The following is a 20,007-nucleotide window of genomic DNA, read 5'->3' as shown; positions in this document are numbered from 1 at the left end:
ATGGAGAGATGTCAGCCCAACCATTGAGCTGCAAGCCTTCCATCTGCTGGTATCTGGCTCCCTCCATTAAAGTTCCCTCAGTTTGTCCTTCTCAAGTGTCTCTGTTGTGGGCTATGGTTGGAGGGTGGGCAGACAAGCATGAAGGCGGCTGCATGAGCCACATCGCCCTTCCCCACAAAGTAGGGGCATGGGCATAATCCTGACAACACTGCTGACACAGGACCATTCCCTGATGGGGGGAGGGAAAGACAATGGGTCATCCCCCACTTCTCCAGTCAACAATACACACTGTCCATGCAGCAACTGCAAGAGGTCTAAGTTCCCCTTTGGAAAGAAGGGCAGTCAGGGGCCAAAGGGAGGCATAATGATGCAGTAGGAATTCTCAATGAGAATGGCATGGTTGATGACATGGGGATCGACCCTGGGTGATGTCCTAGACTCTCAGTGGCTCTGTGATGGCCAGAAGATGTGGTACGGGCCGTCTCAATAACAGCAATGGTTCAAGGACTGCTGCCACTTGTCTGGTGGCATTTTGCAAGCCAGAATGGAGCTGGTCAATGTCAGAGGGATGTTCCCTACGGAGGCCTGCATGGGCTGTCTGGATCGCATTAACCATGGGAAATACTGGGGTATGCAAATTATGGAATGGAATGAGACAAAGCAGTGTGGAAAGGAAGCTGTCAGGGGCTGGTTGCACAACTGATTGGCGCAGTGGTCATTCTGAGCACTAGACTTCTCATTGGCCTTCCAGGAAATCAGTCACTATGATGGAAAACACTGTTGCCAGGTCCCAGCCATTTCCAATCATCTCGGGGCCCAGTGCCTGCAAAGCTAGGAGGAAGCACCCTGCATGAGGTGGGAGCAGAAGGCTTGCACTGTGAAGGGATCAGCATTCTGTATGGATCTGCAGTTCCCTTCATTCCATATATAGAAGTCGCCAACAGCCATGGGAGTTCCTAGCTCTGCTGTCACTGCTTTCCCTTTTCAGAGGATCCCCATATGGTTAAAGATCAGAAGGCAGAACCTCATGGCATGGATGCTCCTCCCATATGGCCACCCATGCTTCAATGGTGAGCCCTTCTGCACACATTAATGTGTGTCTCAAAATGGCCACAGGTGCACACTGTAATAGCCAGTGAGGATGGGTTGGCTGACATTGCCCCCGTTAGTAGCCATGCGCACAGTGCCAGGGTGCATTGTTTGTGGGGGACGCTCTGGCTCTCATTGCCATGAATGCACTGGAGGAAGCCTTAGCAATTCCCTTTGGTCAGGCCGCTGCAGAGGTTTGCTCCAGATGATGTCGGGAGCTTCCAAGCTGAAATGTTTACTTTTAGGGGGGGTCTGTTCCTATGGAGGCTGGAAGGGGCCCCCTGGCTCCCAGGTGCCTCAGGGTGATTTGAGTATGCAAATGCAGAGTCAGAAAAAAAGAGAAGCAAACACTGTACCATGCGAACCATCTGGCAAACCGATCGTGGCCGTTTTGTGCATCAGGCTACTGGCATGCGCACACAATGTGGATGGCCTCTGGTATTTGAAAATAGCACATTCATTAAGATTCATTTTAGGCTAGAATGAATTGCCTATACTCTGTGGTATCCAGGTGTTTTGCAATGTACCCCAACAGCATCTGCATTTGTCCTGTTTTTTCTGTTTTTTTCTGATTTGTTTTGTTTTTCTGAATTTGATGCTAATGTAAATTCTTCTTTTATATTTGTATTGCCTTGTTAAACTTTTTACAACAAACAGGACCACGGTATGTAATAGCCAGTGAAACAGTAAATCACCGTGTACAATTAAACAATATTTGTTGGTTTTTATTTGCAGTGTTGAGAATTCAATTATTACCAATAACACTACAATATGTGATATAAAGCTTAGCTCTCAGTCAGAACACAGAGCTTATTTGCATATGCAGCCTCATCGGCCTCTGCCTCGGAACACAGAGGTCGTTTGCATATGCGACTTGATTGGCTTTTGCCTCTAACATTCTAAACAGTTTTGCTGTTCTGAGGTAAAATGTGTCCAATCTCCAGGTGAGGGCTGGAGATTACTCAGAATTACAACTGCTTTCCAGATGGCAGAGATCAGTTCCCCTGGAGAAAATGGTGGGCTCTGCATCCTTATATGCTGCTGAGGTGGCCCCCGTATAACAGCCAATGTGACATAGCAGTCAAGGCTTCAGAGCAAGGGAGAGGCTGCAGGTGTGTGTGTGGGGGGTGGAAAGCTGAAGAGTGAGGGGGAAATGAAGGTCAAGGGAGAGGCTGCAGGTGTGTGTGGGGTGTGTGGAAAGCTGAAGAGTGAGGGGGAAATAAAGGTAGGTTGATGATTGGCTGGGAAGAAGATAGGGTTGCTACTCCATGTGGGAAATTCCTGGAGATGTGAGGGATGGAGCCTGGAGAGGGTGAGGTTTCAGGAGGCGTGGGACCTCGGATAGGTACAAAGCCATAGACTCCACCCTCCAAACCAACTATTCCCTTCTGGGGAACCATCATTGCCAATCTCCAGGTGAGGGCTGGAGCTCACTCAAAATTACAACTGTTCTTTAGGTAGCAGAGATCAGTTCCTCTGGACAAAATGGTGGACTCAGTGTCATTATACCCTGCTGAGGTCGCCACAGCAAATTGACACTGAGTGTCCAAAGCCGGGGCACCCGCCCAGAGCCTCTTTCTAGAGGCCTTTGTATTTATTTCAACGGGCCTTTTTCCTAGTCAGAAATAACAGAGTTTTGCACAAAAGTCCTTTTAACTGGAAGTCCTGTCCAGGGTTCCCTTTTGTGTTCCCAATTCCCCAGTTAGATTGCCTGCCCATTTTCATATTTTTCTCTATATCCTGAAAACTAAAAATGTGTTTTTCAGTTGTCTGATGAAGCTTTATCATTATGGTATGTTTATAATTATGCCATTATGCCTGTACTGAACAAATGCAAATGTGTGAAATAAGAACTTTTTCTACAAACAGCATTTAATGTCCTTTTAAAGAAATCTGACCAGCATAGGAGTGAAATTATTAGGAAACAGAAGAAGCAGAAAGAATTTTGAAGAGAGGTCTACTTATAAAACCTACTTATGAAACACCTACTTATGAAACAAAACCTGAGAAAAGGAAGTTGATATTTTTCCTTCTGAGTCTCAGAGTCTAATCCATGCTACTTCCTCCCTGGCTTTTTTGGCCTCTGTTCTCTGGGTCTAAAAGTGAGGTGTGGTGATGCTCCCTCTAAGCTGTGGAGTCTGTGAGCAAAAATTCTATGTTGTGAGCTACTGGCATGAAAGTTGTGAGTGAGTGATTTGGCTACTGCATAAATTGGTTTGCTCTGGAGCCTTCCTTCCTGAGTTAAGACAAAAATGTGTGAGCCAGAGGCTAAAAAACTGTGAGCTAGCTCACACTAACTCAGCTTAGAGGGAACACAGGTGGTGATGATGATGATGATGGGGCTTTTAGCTGCCCTTTTTTTCTATTTTCTGGGGTGGCTTAAGGCCTTAAGGGTGGCATAGCTCTGCAGACAAACTTTGTTACAAGATATGACCAAAATCCAATGTGAAATTACTCTTAAGTGTTTCTGTCTTCCCCTCTTATTTCACAGGGAGGAAGAAAAATCCAGGGTTGAAAATTCCTAAAGAAGCATTTGAACAGCCACAGACAAGCTCTACGTATGTCTTGAGATGACATTGTGGTAGGGTTGAGGGGCGGGGAAAATAATTGAAGCAATTGTACAAATAGAAGAAAGTTTCATGGAAATGATTTGTCCTATTATGTAGCTCAGTCACTCATTTGGTCCACACATTCATGGAAGATATAGTGCAGAGAAACCATGAATTATTTCTGGTCTTCCTGGTGTTTAAAATGGAGTAGTGATTTAATCAGCGATGATAATCATGCAACCCCTTTAAATTAGCTAATCTACGCTAAGCCATGATTTGGATAGTGCATCTATTTTTGCATGGAGGGAAAAGGGGGGGTTACTCTTTTTTGTTATATTTTCATCTTCACTTTCTTCTAAAGAGCTCATGGTATTGTACGTGAGTTTCCCCAAATCTATTTTATCATCACAGTAACTTTATATTAGACCAAGGGAGAGCATGACAGGCCCTGGGTCAACCAGTGTGCTTCATGGCACAGTGGGGATTTGAACTCAGGTCTTTTCATTCCAAGTCTAACTACTCTGACTACTACACCACACTAGCTTGCAGCTTTCACACCATTGGCTGTAAAGTATTTAAAGAATGCACAGAGTCAGAATTAAGTGATGTTGCAGATGTATTTTGTGATCATTTCAAGCTTGTGATGATGATTAATGATATGACATGGCTTTCATTTCCCATGGACTGTTTAATGTGCAAATAAGGGTAGTGATGTGCCTGCTCTCCAACAGTGACTGTAGTCCATAGAATTAACTCTACAATAGTTTCAGGGATTTTGACTAATTTCTTTAAAATGGTTGATTTGGGATATTTCAAAAGTAGTTCCTGATGATGCTCAGGGATGCTGGCACTTTTTTAGCATGAAAGTGATCAGAACCCCTGGTTTGGAAATACTGAAAGCAGTTTCATGAAGTATCTCACTAGGGATGGACACAAACCAGGAAAATGCAGTTAGGTTCATAGTAGAACATCCACACAATGTGCTGGAGGCACCAGACTTGCAGGGGATCTCTGATTCTCCTAACCCTTCTTTCCAAGTGTGGTGATTGGATTTACAAAGTCCAAGTTCCCCCCCCCCCCCCCAAAAAAAAAAGGTGCCCTCAGGAAAATGCTTTCTGGGGAAATGACAAATGCAGGTTCAGGAGTGTCTAGAACAGATAGTGTGGAAGCTAGAGACATCAAAGTCTCAGGGGACCTCCCTGGATGCTCCTCTACTTGCCTGACAAGTTCCACCCTGCCATTGCTTTGAAGTTTGGTAAATATTTAGATTGAGCAGAGACAGTGTATTTGGAGATGTATCCATTCACAAACCAACGCCAACAGCTTGAAAGTTTATGGAAAGTTCATCTGAATGACCTGCCACGAACTTCACTTCTCAAACCAAGAACTGGCCAAAATTTGTCAAGAACATTAGTTTGTGAGCTGGTTTGTGCCCATCCCTATACCTCACTAAAGTAGTAATCTTCAGTTTGGTATACTCAGAGGCACTCTGATGGCATATTGTGTTCATCTTCCATCTTCTGATGCAGCCCCATGTTGGGAATGTGCTTGCGCAGGCCAGCTGTGGATATAACTTTTGTAGGTCTATAAAAAACTCTGAAAGGGGGTGCACCGACCTTTGGAGCCAGCGTCTGCATGAGTTTTCCCACCACACATGTCATGTGCTCCGAGCTGGGCGCCCCATCCTCTCAGTTCCATTGTTACCCCTGCAAGGATAGGATGTCTTTCATGTAGCTCCACTTATTTACTCTGTCATTGCAAAGAAATCACTTTTCTTCCCTTCATGTTAAACTTCTCCAGAGACTTTCACTTCATACAGGTTAGATTCCTATTGGGAATACTACCCTTTGTTTTCTGCGTTTGTGGTTCCTACCGTGAAGACCAAGGCACTCTTCAAAAAGTGCGCGAAATGCACTACGAAAATACTGCATAGTGATTTATTTATTTATTTATTTGATTTTATCCCGCCCTCCCGCCGAAGGGGGACCATGAGCTATGCCTCTTTTGCCTGGGTGAATCCCATAATGTGGCAACCTGCCAAATTTGCCGATGTGTCACACCGATGGTTCTTTCTGATAGAGCCTTCCACTTAAAAGCAGCACTTGGGGAGAAAGTGCTCTCTGCCTCAGTTCTAGCCAAGTTTGTTTGTGCATCAGGACCATTGGCTTCTGTTTCGACGCCACCAGCTCTGACTGAGCATCATGGTTCCAGGCCCCCCTCAATGCGCTCAGTACCTACTGAGTCAACCTTGATGGTGAAACCAGCTCCCCCCCAAGAGGGCCACCTCTGTTGCCCCGGACGTGGAATCCAGATGTACATCATTGACCATTATGGGGCACACCTCCAAGATGTGTTCTACTTTGGAACCACCAACAAAAAAGCATTTAAAAATCTAAGCATGGGGAACATCCAGATTCAGACTCCAAACAAAAAATGCGCGCCAGTTAGCCAGACGGCAACTTTTAACTCAGTGTTGAGCTTACCTTCTAATAGTAATAATAAAATAATAATAATAATAATATCACCAAATACAAGGAGTTGGACTCCAACCTGAGTACCACGGGTCCACTGCAGACTCCATCACCCCATCTTTTGTTTTGTCAGGTTCCTTCTTGGAGCCTGAGGATGAAGAGCTGCAGAGCATTCCGCCATCCCAAATAATCCCTTCTGACATGGCCCTGCCTCTGGCATGGAGACTGGCTGACCCTTCAGCTCCTTCATACTATTTGTCACCATCATATCTACAAAGATGGGAGGTAGACCCATCACCCAGTGATTTACGAGGGGCAAAATCTGGAACCAGGAAGCTACTCTGATAATCACCATACGGTTCCATTCCATCCTGCTTATCAAGAATCTATGGGCCTCCATAGTCTCGCAGGGTAGCTTGGATGATGCATCAGAACCTTCACCTGATTAGTCTGTAGTGGACCCTGCACCCATATCCCCGAGTGAAGATGTAAGGCTCTATTATTATTATTATTATTACATTCGGTTTATATACCGCTCTGACCCGAAGGTCTCAGAGTGGTTTACATATGATCTGTGAAGGTCGCTGGCAAAATCTCTGCTTCGATTAAATCGTTTATCATGGGTGCCGTAACCCATGCCATGTCTAATCTTGACCAGGATTTATGTCTTGTTGAGAAGAATGTAAAGTCTCTTTTATTAAAGTATCTCACCCCCCCCCAAGCATCTCTAAGGTTTAGCTCTTCAGCCATTTTTAAAAATGCTTTTGGCAATTCACTTCCTTGGTTCTTTTCCCCTGACTGTTTCTCCATTTTTAAAAATGCTTTTGGCAATTCACGTCCTTGGTTCTTTTTCTCCGACTGCTTCTTTCTGTCTATTGCCCTATCATAGACCGCATTATGATATTCCGTAGTGTTTTTTTAAAAAAATCTTGGTCTTGATTTGGGGCATATATGTTTGCAATTAGCATAGTTTTAGATTGTCTCTGGATTTGCACTAGTAGTATTCTTTCATCTTCTGAATCATAAATCAATTCTGGATGTAGATGGTTTTGGACATAGGTTACTACTCCTTTTTCCTTTTTTTTCCTTTATTTGTAGAGGTAAAAGCCTTGCCCAACTTTTTATTTCCAACAATTTCTTATCCGAGTATTTAATATGAGTCTCCTGAAAACAAATTATATCGACATTCATTTTCTTTATTTGTTGGAAAATTTGATTTCTTTTGTTTGGTCCATTCAGTCCATTTACATTAATCAGTTATTTTTAATTTATTACTCTGCATCTTCGTTATTCTTTTGTTGCTCATTTCTACTTCTTTGTTGAAATCTAGTGGTTACTTGGGAGGGTTTTGGTTTTCCTTTTTGTTTGTTTTCTTTTTACTCTTCTTTGTGGCTGTCCCCCCTTGAATTTCTCCTTCTTCTTCAGTTTCACTGGATTCTTCTCCCTCTTTTTAAGTCCTCTTTGTGGCTTTTAATAAAGTCTTCCATTTTGAGAGTTGAGCCAATTTTATATCTGTTTCCTTCATACAAAAAAAATATTCCCTCTGGCATCAACCATCTGTTAGATATGTCATTTTTCCTTAACAGTTCCACCAAGTTTGTATATTTTTGTCTCTTTTCTCTCACTTGCCAGGGTACTTCTTTCAGTATTCTCACTTCTGTTTCTTGTATTAGTAGAGGTTTTTCATTTGGTGTTCTTAAAAATTCCTCTTAGTTGTTTCTTGTGGAATCTGACATAAATTTCTCTTGGCAGCTTATTTTTTCTTGCATAGGTGGTGTTCATTGTACAGACTGTGTCAATGTCTTGAGAGAGTTCTTTTATGTCTTCCAATTCTATGTCTTCCGCTAGCATTTGTGGTATTTCTAATTTAAGGTCTTCTTCTTTATTTTCCGGTATATTTCAAAACCTTAAAAGATGCGCTGCTTTGTCCATCTTCATTCTTATCAAGGAGTCTTTTATCACCTCATTCTTTGTGGATAGTACTTTTATTTGTTGTTCCAGCTCCTCGGATTTATTTTCTAATTTTTTCATGTTGTTCAACATGTCTGAAATTTCTTGTTTATTTTCCAAAGTTTGCTTTCTGATCTGTTCTGTTTGCAACATAATTTGTTGGGTAAAGTGATCAATCTTGGTATAAATTGGCTCTATTACTTTTTCGATTGCTGCCGGCAGAGCTGTTTCAACTGCTAGGTTTACTGCTGAAGACACTATCTCTTGAATCAAATTCTGTAAGTCTTTTAAGTTAACCTGCACCAAATTTGCTTGACTTGGTGAGGCCTGTGGTGAAATGGGGACTCACCCTCAGCCCTCGGAGACTGAGGTGCTGTCCTGTGGCTCGCAAGCCTCTGTTTTGGCCTCCCACCCTACCTGGTGGGGCTATTTCTCTCCATTAAACGCTGCCATCACTCACTGAATTGACACCGCCTCCCTAGAGGGACAGTGAGATCCCTCTGGCTGATTTCCCCACCTTGGGAAGTGGGTACCTCGATCTTTGGGTGCCTCCTGGAGTATTGGCAACCTCTCCGATTTGGGTTCGTTTGTGTTCCCTGGCCTCCTTTTGCACTACCTTGGGAAGCGGGTACCTTGATCTTTGGTGCCCCCTGGAGTGTTGGCAACCAAGTCACACCAGGCTTTTTTAAACTGAAAAAGGAAGATTTATTTAACTATATACAGGTTAGGCATGAAAATAAGCACAGGCACTTCAACATAACATGGGCACAGAAATTAAACAGGATTGAAACGCAATTCCCCTGCCTCTACACACACCCTCTCTACCTCTGTAGTGGGTTGTGGCCTCAGGCCAGGATTTGCTTTCCCCCTCCTTGTTGTTGGACGGAAACCGCAGCACTTCCCTGGACTGGTTACCAGTACTGCCACCCTCCTGGGCTCTCCACCACGATTTACAGTGGCCTGGATTGCCCACGGAGTCTGAGGTGACAGGAGCTTACCTGTCCACTCCCTTGAAGCTCTTGTTCACACTAAGCCAAAGGATGAAGATCAGGCTGAAGACTGACCTCCCCCCTCAGGAGCCAAAACCTTTATCTCCTTGGCCCCGCCCCTGGGGTGTGTCCATCTTTTCCCGCTCTTTCCCCTCAAGGCTGTTGGGAACTGTAGGCAGGGAGGTATGACAGCTCCATTGTTCCCTATGGAGTACCCCCCCACACACGTAAGGAACTATCCGGCTGACATCCATTTTAAGGCCTGGCAGCCATTTCATCACAAGGTCAATGAAAGCTTCCTCCCTCCACTTGCCATTTTAAATATTATACAATTCTAGGTAGTTCTGTTTTTTCAAAATTTATAATATGTAGTGGTTAGCCTAGTTGGTTAGTCTGCCTAAATTGTCTATTTAATTTATTTCCTATCGCTATTTATATTCCTTAGATATTGCCTATTAATACCTATGGGTAGTTTCTAAATTATTACTTCTGCTTATTACTCTCTTCTTTTATCTTATTGTTTTGCCAATATTGTATTATTTCCCAGACAGCTATGACCTCTGAGCATAGTCTGTTGGATTCAGTGCCTTCCTGTCTGTTGAGGTAATAGACTGTAGCTGAATTGTCTGACTGGAGAAGTAACCCTCTTGTTCTTGAGCATATCTGAGGATGAGATAAGGGCCAGCTGCACCGCATGGAGTTCAAGGAAGTTGATATAAGAACATTTAATAGAAAGCTCAACACAATGAGAACCCCAACCTTGTACGGAGGCATCCATAGTCAAGGAAATTTCCAGGGTGCAGAAGCCAAATTGGAACCCTGTGAACAGGTGTGTGTCCTCCAATTACCATGACAATGCTCTAATTACTAACCTCTGAATAAAAAAGCAACATCCTGGAGTATGCCTATAAACCAAGCCTGCAGAGGTCTTATATGCAGTCTGATGCAAGAGATGACTGCAGTAGAGGAAGACATTAGACCTAAGAGTCTCTGTACTGAATATACTGACACCATCGTTTTGATGGCCTAACTCTGTTTCCTGGCAAAAAAGCCTTCCCTAGGATAGTTTCAAGGACAGACCCAGTAAAAGAAACTTTCTGGGCTGGTTCAAAGCAAGATTTTGTCCAATTAATCATCAGTCCAAGTTTGCTACATGTAGCCAGGACATAAGTGGTGGTCTCCTCCAGCCTAGCCATAAGCAACTGTTAACCTTCCAAATCAGATGGTCAGGGATGCTCTTCCACTCCCCCCCCATTCCCAATACTAAACAGAGTATTGGGGAAGATCTAAACAGACCGCACGGACTGTATTTTGGTAATACCCTTCTAGCCATGCCAGATTTGGTTCGCACAGCTTTTACACCTAACGAAAGGAAATTTTGTCCAATAAACCAAGCCTGCAGAGGTCTTATATGCAGTCTGCCGCAAGAGATGACTGCAGTAGAGGAAGCCATTAGACCTAATAGTCTCTGTTCTGAATATACTGACACCATCGTTTTGATGGCCTAACTCTGTTTCCTGGCAAAAAAGCCTTCCCTAGGATAGTTTCCAGGACAGACCCAATAAAAGAAACTTTCTGGGCTGGTTCAAAGCAAGATTTTGTCCAAGTAATCATCAGTCCAAGTTTGCTACATGTAGCCAGGACATAAGTGGTGGTCTCCTCCAGCCTAGCCATAAGCAACTGTTAACCTTCCAAATCAGATGGTCAGGGATGCTCTTCCACTCCCCCCCCATTCCCAATACTAAACAGAGTATTGGGGAAGATCTAAACAGACCGCACGGACTGTATTTTGGTAATACCCTTCTAGCCATGCCAGATTTGGTTCGCACAGCTTTTACACCTAACAAAAGGAAATTTTGTCCACTTTCCCCAAGTGACAGACCTCTTAGTACAGGGTACCGTGATATACCACGAGGTGAAGCGCCTGCATCTGACGGCCTGGAGAATCAGGCCTTGAGGTCTACTCTTCCCTGAGGGATAATGAATACCTTAGTGCAGGCCATACACTGGGTATACATATGGCAGGAAATGGGATTGTTTTCAGTCCTGGATCTCTTCAAAAGGAGGTTGCCCTTTTTCGTGCCCACTGCCTGACATTGTAGAATATCTGCTACACCTATCTCATAGAGATCTGGCAATGTCTTCAGTTAAGACACATTTAGCAGCTATTTCAGCTTTCTGTGACGAGGTCCTGGGCACGACAGTGTTTGCCCACAAGTTGGCACAACGTTTTATGAAGTAACCTACAGATTTCCCCCCTGTCTGTTTCCAAAATTGTCCCACAATGGTCACTACCTTTGTGTTAGCTACACTAATGAAACTGTGTTTTGAACCCCTGGCTTCTTGCTCTCTGGCACTGCTCTCCAGAAAAGTTGCCTTTTTAGTAGCAATGACATCTGCTAAGTGAGTTAGTGAGCTTACAGCCCTCAGGATTGACAGCTCCCCCCCATTCCTCAAGGTGTTAGACAAAAGGGTAGTTTTACACCCCAGTTTAGATTTCCTATGCAAGGTGGTTTCTAGGTTCCATTTGGCACAGGAACTGTTTTGCTGGTTTTCCCCCCTGCCTCTGGTCAGAGGCGGAATTTGCCCTTCACTCTCTTGATGTGAGGAGGGCACTGCTCTGTTACCTTGAAAGAACCAGACCATTTAGAAAGGAGAAAGCTTTATTGGTATGCTATTGGGGTCCAAAGAAAGGCAAGGCTGCCTCATCCCAGTCCATTCTAGTTGGATGGTTGTAGCCATTCGATCCTCTTACATGTCTGTGGGGAAGCTGTGCCCTCTGGATGTAACGGCCCATTTAGGGTTGCCAGATGTGTTTTACTTGGCGGTGGGGGGCTCCCGGCTGGTGATCCTGAGCGCGCGCGCCGCATGCACGTCAGCCGGATGTGACGTGTGACGTCCTCGGTGGGGGACCCCAGGCTATCTCCCGGTGCGCATGCGCGCAAAGCGAGCGCCGCACCTACGTCACCCGGATGTGACGTCGCACGCCTGGGGCGGAAATCGGGGCTCCAAAGCGGGGGGGAATCTGCCCCCCGGGGGGATTTGGCAGCCCTAGGCCCATTCCACCAGGGCACAGGGTGCATCGGCTGCTTTCCACCGCAGGGTCCTACTTGCTCATGGGCCATACACCAGGCCTGCAGTGAGAAGTGCAACCTCCTTTTTGGTAAACTCACTAATGGTTCCCAATGTGCGGCTGCATCCGAAGATGAAAGATGAAAACATGGTTGCATTTACCCCTAACTGTTGTTCATTGACGTCTTCTGAGCAGACACACATTCCCTCCCTCCTACCCCACTGTGAGCTGTCGTAAGTCCTTCCTTAACTTGTTGAGTTGCTCGCAGCAGCCAAGGAACTAAGGGGATGGGGCACCTGCCCCAGAGCACATGACATGTATGGCGGGAAAACCCATGCATGTGCCAGCTCTGGGGGGCAGTGCACCCCCTTTCAGAATTTTTTGTAGAGCTATGAAAGTAATACCTGCAGCTAGACTGTGCAGGCACATTCCCAATATGTGTCTGCACAGAAGAAGTAAATGAACAACGGTTACAGGTAAGTGCAGTCATGTTTTCTCAAGTGACATGTCACTGACAATTCTTGTGAGAAAGTTAATGAACAGATGGCACAGAAGCACTGTGAAGATCCTCAAGAGCAACACTGAACACTCAGTTCCTGATTATCACCTTGTTTCCTTAATCGGTCATCTAGCATGAACTCACAGATTCCTCAGCCTATTCTTGACACAAGATAAAAGAGAATGCATGGTTATACATGGAAGCAAATCTTATTTGTTTCAGTTAAAAATATTTGTATTGCAGCCTGGGGGGGGGAGTATTTTGAGTCATTAAAACTTGCTAGCTTACTTGTTACTGACAGTTCCTCAACAATTAATTAGGTATATTTTATCATTGTACCAAGCTTGATGTGGCTTATGTCAACAGGCCTTTTTTTAACTTGTCTAATCTGGCGCTAGACCTGGGCAACACCATGTTATTTTCTCTTTCATGTACTGTGTTCGCTGCATTCTGTTTTCTCAAAAAGAGATCTGTTTAACTTTTGGTTCTTCTCTGAATGCAGTCAAAATAAGCACTTACAACCTTTATGCTCCATCCTCAACAGACAAAGCAGCATCCAAAGCAGGGAAATGAAGCTTGATCTTTACCAGGAACGAGATGATAATGTTTCCATTATACTGAATTTTAACCCCCCTCCCCCTTTGGGATAGCAAATTTCTCTTTGACCTTTTTAAAAGGGCCCCATATCATTAGTAGTTGGTAGAAGAAGTCCCATGTCCAGATATCTCACTGAGGACATTAGATATGCCTGTAATATAAGAATATCTAGAATAGCAAAAGTGTGTCTTGGGTACAGAAGGGGTTGAGCCAGGACATGGAGGATGCAGTGCCAAGAGCAGAGGTCTGTAAAATTATCTGACAGGAATGGATTTTTAGAGCTCAGATTCTGGAGAATGGAGAAAGGTTAACATTAGGGATGTTAACTGTTGAGTCCTCTATCTTTTAACTGATTTATTGTATTGCCATAGGCTCATATTATGTACTTTTGGGGGGCTCAAATGTGACATCACAACAGAATATGTCACTACTGCCAAAAATGACCATTGCATGTCAAGTTATTTATTTATTTTAAACATTTATTTAGCCACCTTTGTACCTTGCAGAACTCAAGGTGGCTTAATAATATATATGATTATAAAAAACAAAATAAAAACAATAAAAATAAAATAACAATTTAGAGAAACCCATAAAAAGTTGCAATTTAAAACCTCTGATTAGGACTGCCAATAAATTAAAAACCAAATCAGTCAAAATACAATCCTAAATAAAACTGTCTTGACACTGAAGGAGCCAAGTGCACCTCCCTGGATAGGTTGTTGCATAATTGTGCGGCTGTCGGTAAAAAAGCCCTTTCTTGTGTACCCAGCAGACGAGCTTCTTTGATTGGTGGGACAGTCAGGAGAGCCTGTCCCTGTGATCTTAACTCCTGGGCAGAAATGTATGGGAGAAGATGGTCCTTCAGATACCCTGATCTCAAGCCATGTAGGGCTTTAAAGGACAAAACTACCTTGAATTGGGCTTGGGAGCAGATTGTTAGCCTGTGTAATTGCTGTAATATCAGGATCACGTGTTCCCAGTAGCTGGCCCTAACCAGCAGCTTAGCCATGGCAATCTGCATTAGCTGCAGCTTCCAAACACTCTTCAAGAGTACCCCCAGGTAGAGTGCATTGCAGTAGTCTGGTCTAGATGTATCTAAGGCATGAATCACTGTGGCTAGATCTGACTGAACTAGGCACAGTTGACGCACTAGCCAAAGCTGGACAAAAGCTTTTCAAATCCCTGCAGCTGTCTCCTTTGCTAAGATGACTTCTGTGTCAGGCAGCAGTCCCAAGCTGTGAACCTGGTTTTTCAAGAGGAGTATAACCCCATCCAAGACAGGAGATATCTTGAGTCTCTGGTCTGTCTTTCTGCTGACCCAGAGAACCTCAGGATTAAGTTTCAGCTTGTTTACCCTCACCCAGCCCATTACTGACTTCAAGCACCTGTTCAGAACATCAACAGCTTCCTTGGAATTAGGTGGAAAAGAAAGGTAGAGCTGGGTATCATCCACATACTGGTAATACCACCTCTCTCAGTGGCTTCTATTTAATATAGATATTAAATAGCATGGAGGATAAGATGAAATCCTGCAGAACCCCACAGAACAACAGCTATGGGCAGAACAGGAATCCCCCCAACACAGCTTCGGAGACCTCCCCCAATAGGACTAAAAGCACTGTAACAGTGTCCCTTAGTCCCAGTGCTAAGAGGTGGCTCTTCAGGATACTTTGGTCAACAGTATCAAAGGCTGCTGAGAAATCTGAGTGAACTAACACATTCCCCTGTCTAGTTCTAGATAGAGGTCATCAACCAAGGCAACTCAGAACAATCTCTGTTCCGATTCCTGACCTGAATCCAGAATGAAATCGTTTCCTGCTCTAATGCACAGAACTTATCTTATGTTGAGATATAAGTGTTCACACTTGTAATTGGTTCCATAGCTCCATGTCATCGACTGTTGATGAGGAAGAACTAATCCAGTGGTGGCAATTTTTACTGGCAACCACACTTATTGTAATGTCTGTTTTGACCCTGAGATAACAATAGGCCATTTTCAATATTAAAACCCTAATTAAATATTTCCAAGATAAGAGAAGCTTATCCAGAGGGGTGAATCCAACCATCTTCCATGGAATTTTCCTGCAGCCTAAGATGAAATAAGATCAGAAGGAGGCTTCCTGCTATTTACATGGCTCAGTCAATACTTAGCACTCATAAGAAATGCAGAAAACACTGCTGATTAGCATGCATGATACTCACACACGAAGCACAAAAGCTTTGGATTTACCTGGGCTATTTAAACACCTTTTTTTTGTCTATGCCATTTTGTATTCTGGTTGTGATATACATTAGGACTCCATTAAAGAAAATATTACTGATATTCCACCATCAAAAGGGGATTTATAGCAGAGCTTGTATTTACTATCTTAGCGTTCGCTGTTTCTGTCAAACACCAATACAAGAAAAATAACATCTGATCTTCGTCGTGGTCTCTGTGCATCACACCCGTGGGAACCAGTGCACCTGCGCTGATCCGATCGGTGTTGATGAAAGCTGTACCGGGATTTTTGTGCCTCCGCCCCAGGCATACGCCGGAACCCCACTGTGCATGCCCAGGGGGCAGAGCACGGACATCCCGCCTGTTCTCTTCTGACCACCGCACTGTTAACAGCTCGTTCCACAGTCAGTGAGATTTACCTCAGTGAGATTACCTCAGCTCTTTGGGATTCCACCCTTTTTCTTTCTTCAGTATTCTTTTCTCCTCTCTTTTCATCGACTTATCTCCATCTTTACCTAAAAAAAAAAAAGACTTTGTGCTTTTCCTGCCCCTTGGCCGCCCCGCTCCCTTTTGGATTTTAGCCGCTTGTTTATGGCTAAAAAGTGGGGGGTTTCCAAATGCTGCTCCAACTGCGGCAGTACGGTAGCTCCACTAGACGGCCACACCCTCTGTGTTCTCTGCCTTGGTGAGGCCCATCGACCCGATTCTTGCCCACACTACACGAAGTTCTCTAATCAGACTTGAAAAAACCGTGCAGCCCGGCTTCGTGTGGCCCTCCTGGAATCTGCCCTTGCTCCTGCCCCAGAGTGTTCTTCAATGATGGCCTCTGATGCACCTCAAAGACCTTCGACTTAAACCACTGCTCTGGCAAAATCAGCCTCCAATATTGGTCTGCCAACATCAAAATGGTTGATCTGCAGCCTGGTTTAAACTGCACTACAGGAAAAGCCAGCTCCAGGATCTCTGTGCCATGGGGAGATAGCTCCCCAAGGCATGGAGATCCTGGCTGGGATAGCTTCTTCTGCAGCCCGCAGGAACAGTCTTCTCTCGCCCCCCCAACGCAGCCAATCCAGATCTTTGGGCTGTCTTCTGCAGTCCCTTTAAACTTTAAAGGGATTGCAGTAGAAGCCCAACAAGCAGCTGAGAGGTCGGAGCAATCTGCTCCTACCTTTCCTCTTTTTTAGATTTACTGGTAATTCCCTAATAGATCCAGAATCCCCCCCCCCTGAGAAAACCTGGATACATTTGGGAAGCTGAAATATACTGGAAAATGCTGATAAGGTTTTTTTGGGCTATATTTTTGTTTCAGGTATGCACACCCCTAGTGCAGACCTCAAAGCTCAAACAAATAAAAAAAAGATAACCAAGATCTTATAAGACCACAATTAGTATGACAGCTAGACATTCTTTTTAAAGGGGATCAGTCAAGAGGCAAAGGGCAAAGAAGCAGCGCAAGAGGGTTGGGAAATGGCAGAGGGTATGGTAAAGGCAGGAGGGCTTGTTGGAAGGAGCTGTATGATGGGCAATAGCAGTGATGGGTACAGCAGCAATGGTGGCAGACTGGGCAAATATGGAGTTGCAGTGGTAGTGTGGAGAGTAAGTGGGGACTAGTGGTTGCACAGAAAGTTGTTCAGAAATAAATTGGCCTATTCTTCCCTTATAGAGATTTGGCTACACACCCAATTTTGATGAAGTGGTCACAGTTAGAAGAATCATCTGTGAAACCCTTGGCATCTTCTAGCAGCTTTTCAAGTTAAAACTTAGAAATTCTAAATGTCCACCTCCACAACCATGAGTCATAATGGCGGAGGTTAGGAGTTTGGGGGTGCTCCTGGACTCCGCGTTAACAATGGAAGCCCAGGTAGCAGCCACTGCCAAGTCGGCATTTTACCATCTTCGGCTGGTGCGGCAGTTGGTCCCCTTCCTCGACCGGGATGACCTAGCCACAGTGATCCATGCGATGGTCACCTCGAGGCTAGGCTACTGTAATGCTCTCTACATGGGGCTGCCTTTGTCGCAAATTCGGAAGCTGCAACTGGTGCAGAATGCTGCAGCCAGGCTACTGATGGATCTTCCTAGACGGGACTACATCCAGCCTGTGCTGAAAGCGCTGCACTGGTTGCCAATAGCTTACCGGGTTCGCTTCAAAGTGCTGGTTATTACCTTTAAAGCCCTATATGGTCAGGGACCAGCCTACCTAAGGGACCGCCTTGCCCCACATGTTCCCCCAAGGGCACTACGGTCGGGGAGCCAGAACCTATTGGAAGTTCCAGGCCCCCGTTCTATTAGACTCAACATGACCAGGAATAGGGCGTTTTCGGTGGCGGCTCCTATCTGGTGGAATGAGCTCCCAGAGGAGATCAGGGCTCTGCGGGACCTGGCACAGTTCCACAGGGCCTGCAAGACGGAGCTCTTCCGCCAGGCTTTTGAATAGGAGCCGCCACCACTAGTGCACTATGACCGCACTAGTACCATCTATCCCCCATATTTGGATATCAGGATGGGGCACGCATATCCCGTCGCTGCATTGTTGGGCAAGAATGGGACGGTCAGGGATAGCCATCTTGTTTTTAGGAATTTTAGGAGATTGGAAATTTTGCTGAGAGGAGCATCAAAATCTGTTTTAATAGGGTTGTAACTTAATATTTTGTATTGTTTTACTGTTTTATCTGGCATTATGCCCTGTAAACCGCACTGAGCCTCCGGGGAGGGCGGGATAGAAATGCGAATAATAATAAATAAATAAATAAATAAATAAATACTTTATCCATGTTAATCTTTCATGCGCTTGAATCTCCATGCTTGTATCATGAGTCCATAGCTTGTGTCATATGGACCTGAATGAGTCATATCTGCTCTGAAGTACTTACATCAATTTTATTCTCTCTCCAACTTCTTTTAAATTTCTCAGGCCACCTAGAGATTTGGATTCGAAAGCTTGCATCAATATCGGTGACAAGGTAAGGTGTCAATAAGGTGCAACTTTTAAAGAATTTACAGTGAATAGGGCTGGAAAGGAAGGGGATATGATAGTGAATTGAGAGTTTCTTGTCTCTCCTGTTTGTTGACATAAAATTCAAATTTTCTTGCTTAACATAATATTCACACTGACCAACATTTTTAAAGTGATTCATAAACACTCATAACTCTAAGGATTCTGTTGTTGTTTTAAGCTTCTGGAAGCTTCTAGGCATATGAAGTCATTTACTGCTAATAGATTTTGTTTTACTTCTTTACCATTTCTTAAAGGTATATAGGACTCAACAAGAGATTAATTGCAGGTGTATCTCATATTTCTTTGGCTGATAGGCACCATGTTTCTGGAGCCATAATGAGTTATGTGTCCACCCATAGTTGCTTGGAAGTTGTTTCTACATAGTCCAGTTGCTATACTTCAGTAGATGGACCAAGTTGCACAGTATATTTTCTGTACAAATGTTTTCCCAAGAAATCAATGGGATGCCTCATGATAAGAAACATTTCACTGTGTGAACTGGTTCCCTAATCGGTATAGCTTATCCACAGGAATTTAAAACTCATTAATAGGCTGAATAGTACACCAACTGAGAGACTGTCATTTAAACAAAAAATCTACGAATTATTTGGTCCAGATTGTGTGTTTGTGATATTTGAGAATGAGCAGACATGGCTGCAGAAATACCCTTGTGATCAAGCAGAAAAAAAAATCTCTTACCATAGTTAAGTGCATAAAAGTCCCTCTACAAAAAAGCATGGTGTATTGTGATAATTCCTCCTGTTGTTCCTTCAAGGACTAATTTAGTTTAATAAGCCGAATTAATTTCCACGGAAGACTGTTGTAGCACCCTTAACACCATCTCCAGCTTTTTATGTAACATCTCCTCTATGGCACCTGCTTACTGATATTAATAGCAATGGTTGCTCAGTGGCAGTATAAGTATTGCTAAGCCCTGAGTAATGTTAGTGACTTTCTGTAAGCACTGTTGCTCTTGTATGTATGAATATGCTGTCAAGTTGCAGCTGACACATGATGACCCCATTAAGGGGCTTTCAGGGCAAGTGATTAAGCAGGGGTGGGTTGCCATTGCTTCCCTCTGCAGAATTTTCCTGTGTGATCCCTCATCCAAGTACCAGCCCTGCTTAACTTCTGAGCTCTGATGAAAGATTGGGTTATACACCATACCCTTCCACATCCCATTGCTCTTGTAGCTGTAACAGGTTGAGCCAGTAGGGGGAGTCACGTTTAGCATCTTGATTGCAGCAGTCTCCGCATGAGACTTTGTTGGCTACTTGCACAGGTGATGGATTAGGTAATAGAAACAGGTAGGTCATAAGAAATGCCCGTTGCTAATTTGCACAATCCATTTTCTTGGACTTAAAGACATGTGTGACTGCCATACATGTAAAATGTAATGTTTGAGCAGCAGCGTGAGTGCACAAGTAGAAACTTTATCGGGTAATGCAGATGTGGTGGTGAAGTTAGAGCCTCATGTTGAATGTTAATAACTCTGTGGCAAGCAGACAGTGTAAGAGTTGTTCCAGGGGGTCAAAGTGTCTGCTCAGTAATGCCACAATTAGGGCAGCACTACA

The 20,007-nt window shown here is 44.2% G+C and overlaps 1 protein-coding gene across 1 annotated transcript in view; it reads left to right on the top strand.

Moving 5' to 3' along the window:
- MAP2K6 (mitogen-activated protein kinase kinase 6) overlaps positions 1-20,007 on the top strand; it is a 132,827-nt gene that overhangs the window by 73,288 nt on the left and 39,532 nt on the right. Inside the window, exons 2-3 of the mRNA XM_015425597.1 lie at positions 3,581-3,647; positions 18,350-18,398. Of these exons, the coding sequence (XP_015281083.1) occupies positions 3,581-3,647; positions 18,350-18,398 (116 nt within the window). The remainder of the gene's footprint in view (positions 1-3,580; positions 3,648-18,349; positions 18,399-20,007) is intronic.

This window comes from Gekko japonicus, unplaced genomic scaffold (assembly GCF_001447785.1).
Source record: "Gekko japonicus isolate JY-2015 unplaced genomic scaffold, Gekko_japonicus_V1.1 scaffold642, whole genome shotgun sequence".
NCBI lineage: Eukaryota > Metazoa > Chordata > Lepidosauria > Squamata > Gekkonidae > Gekko > Gekko japonicus.
This window is presented reverse-complemented; position numbering and strand designations above follow the sequence as displayed.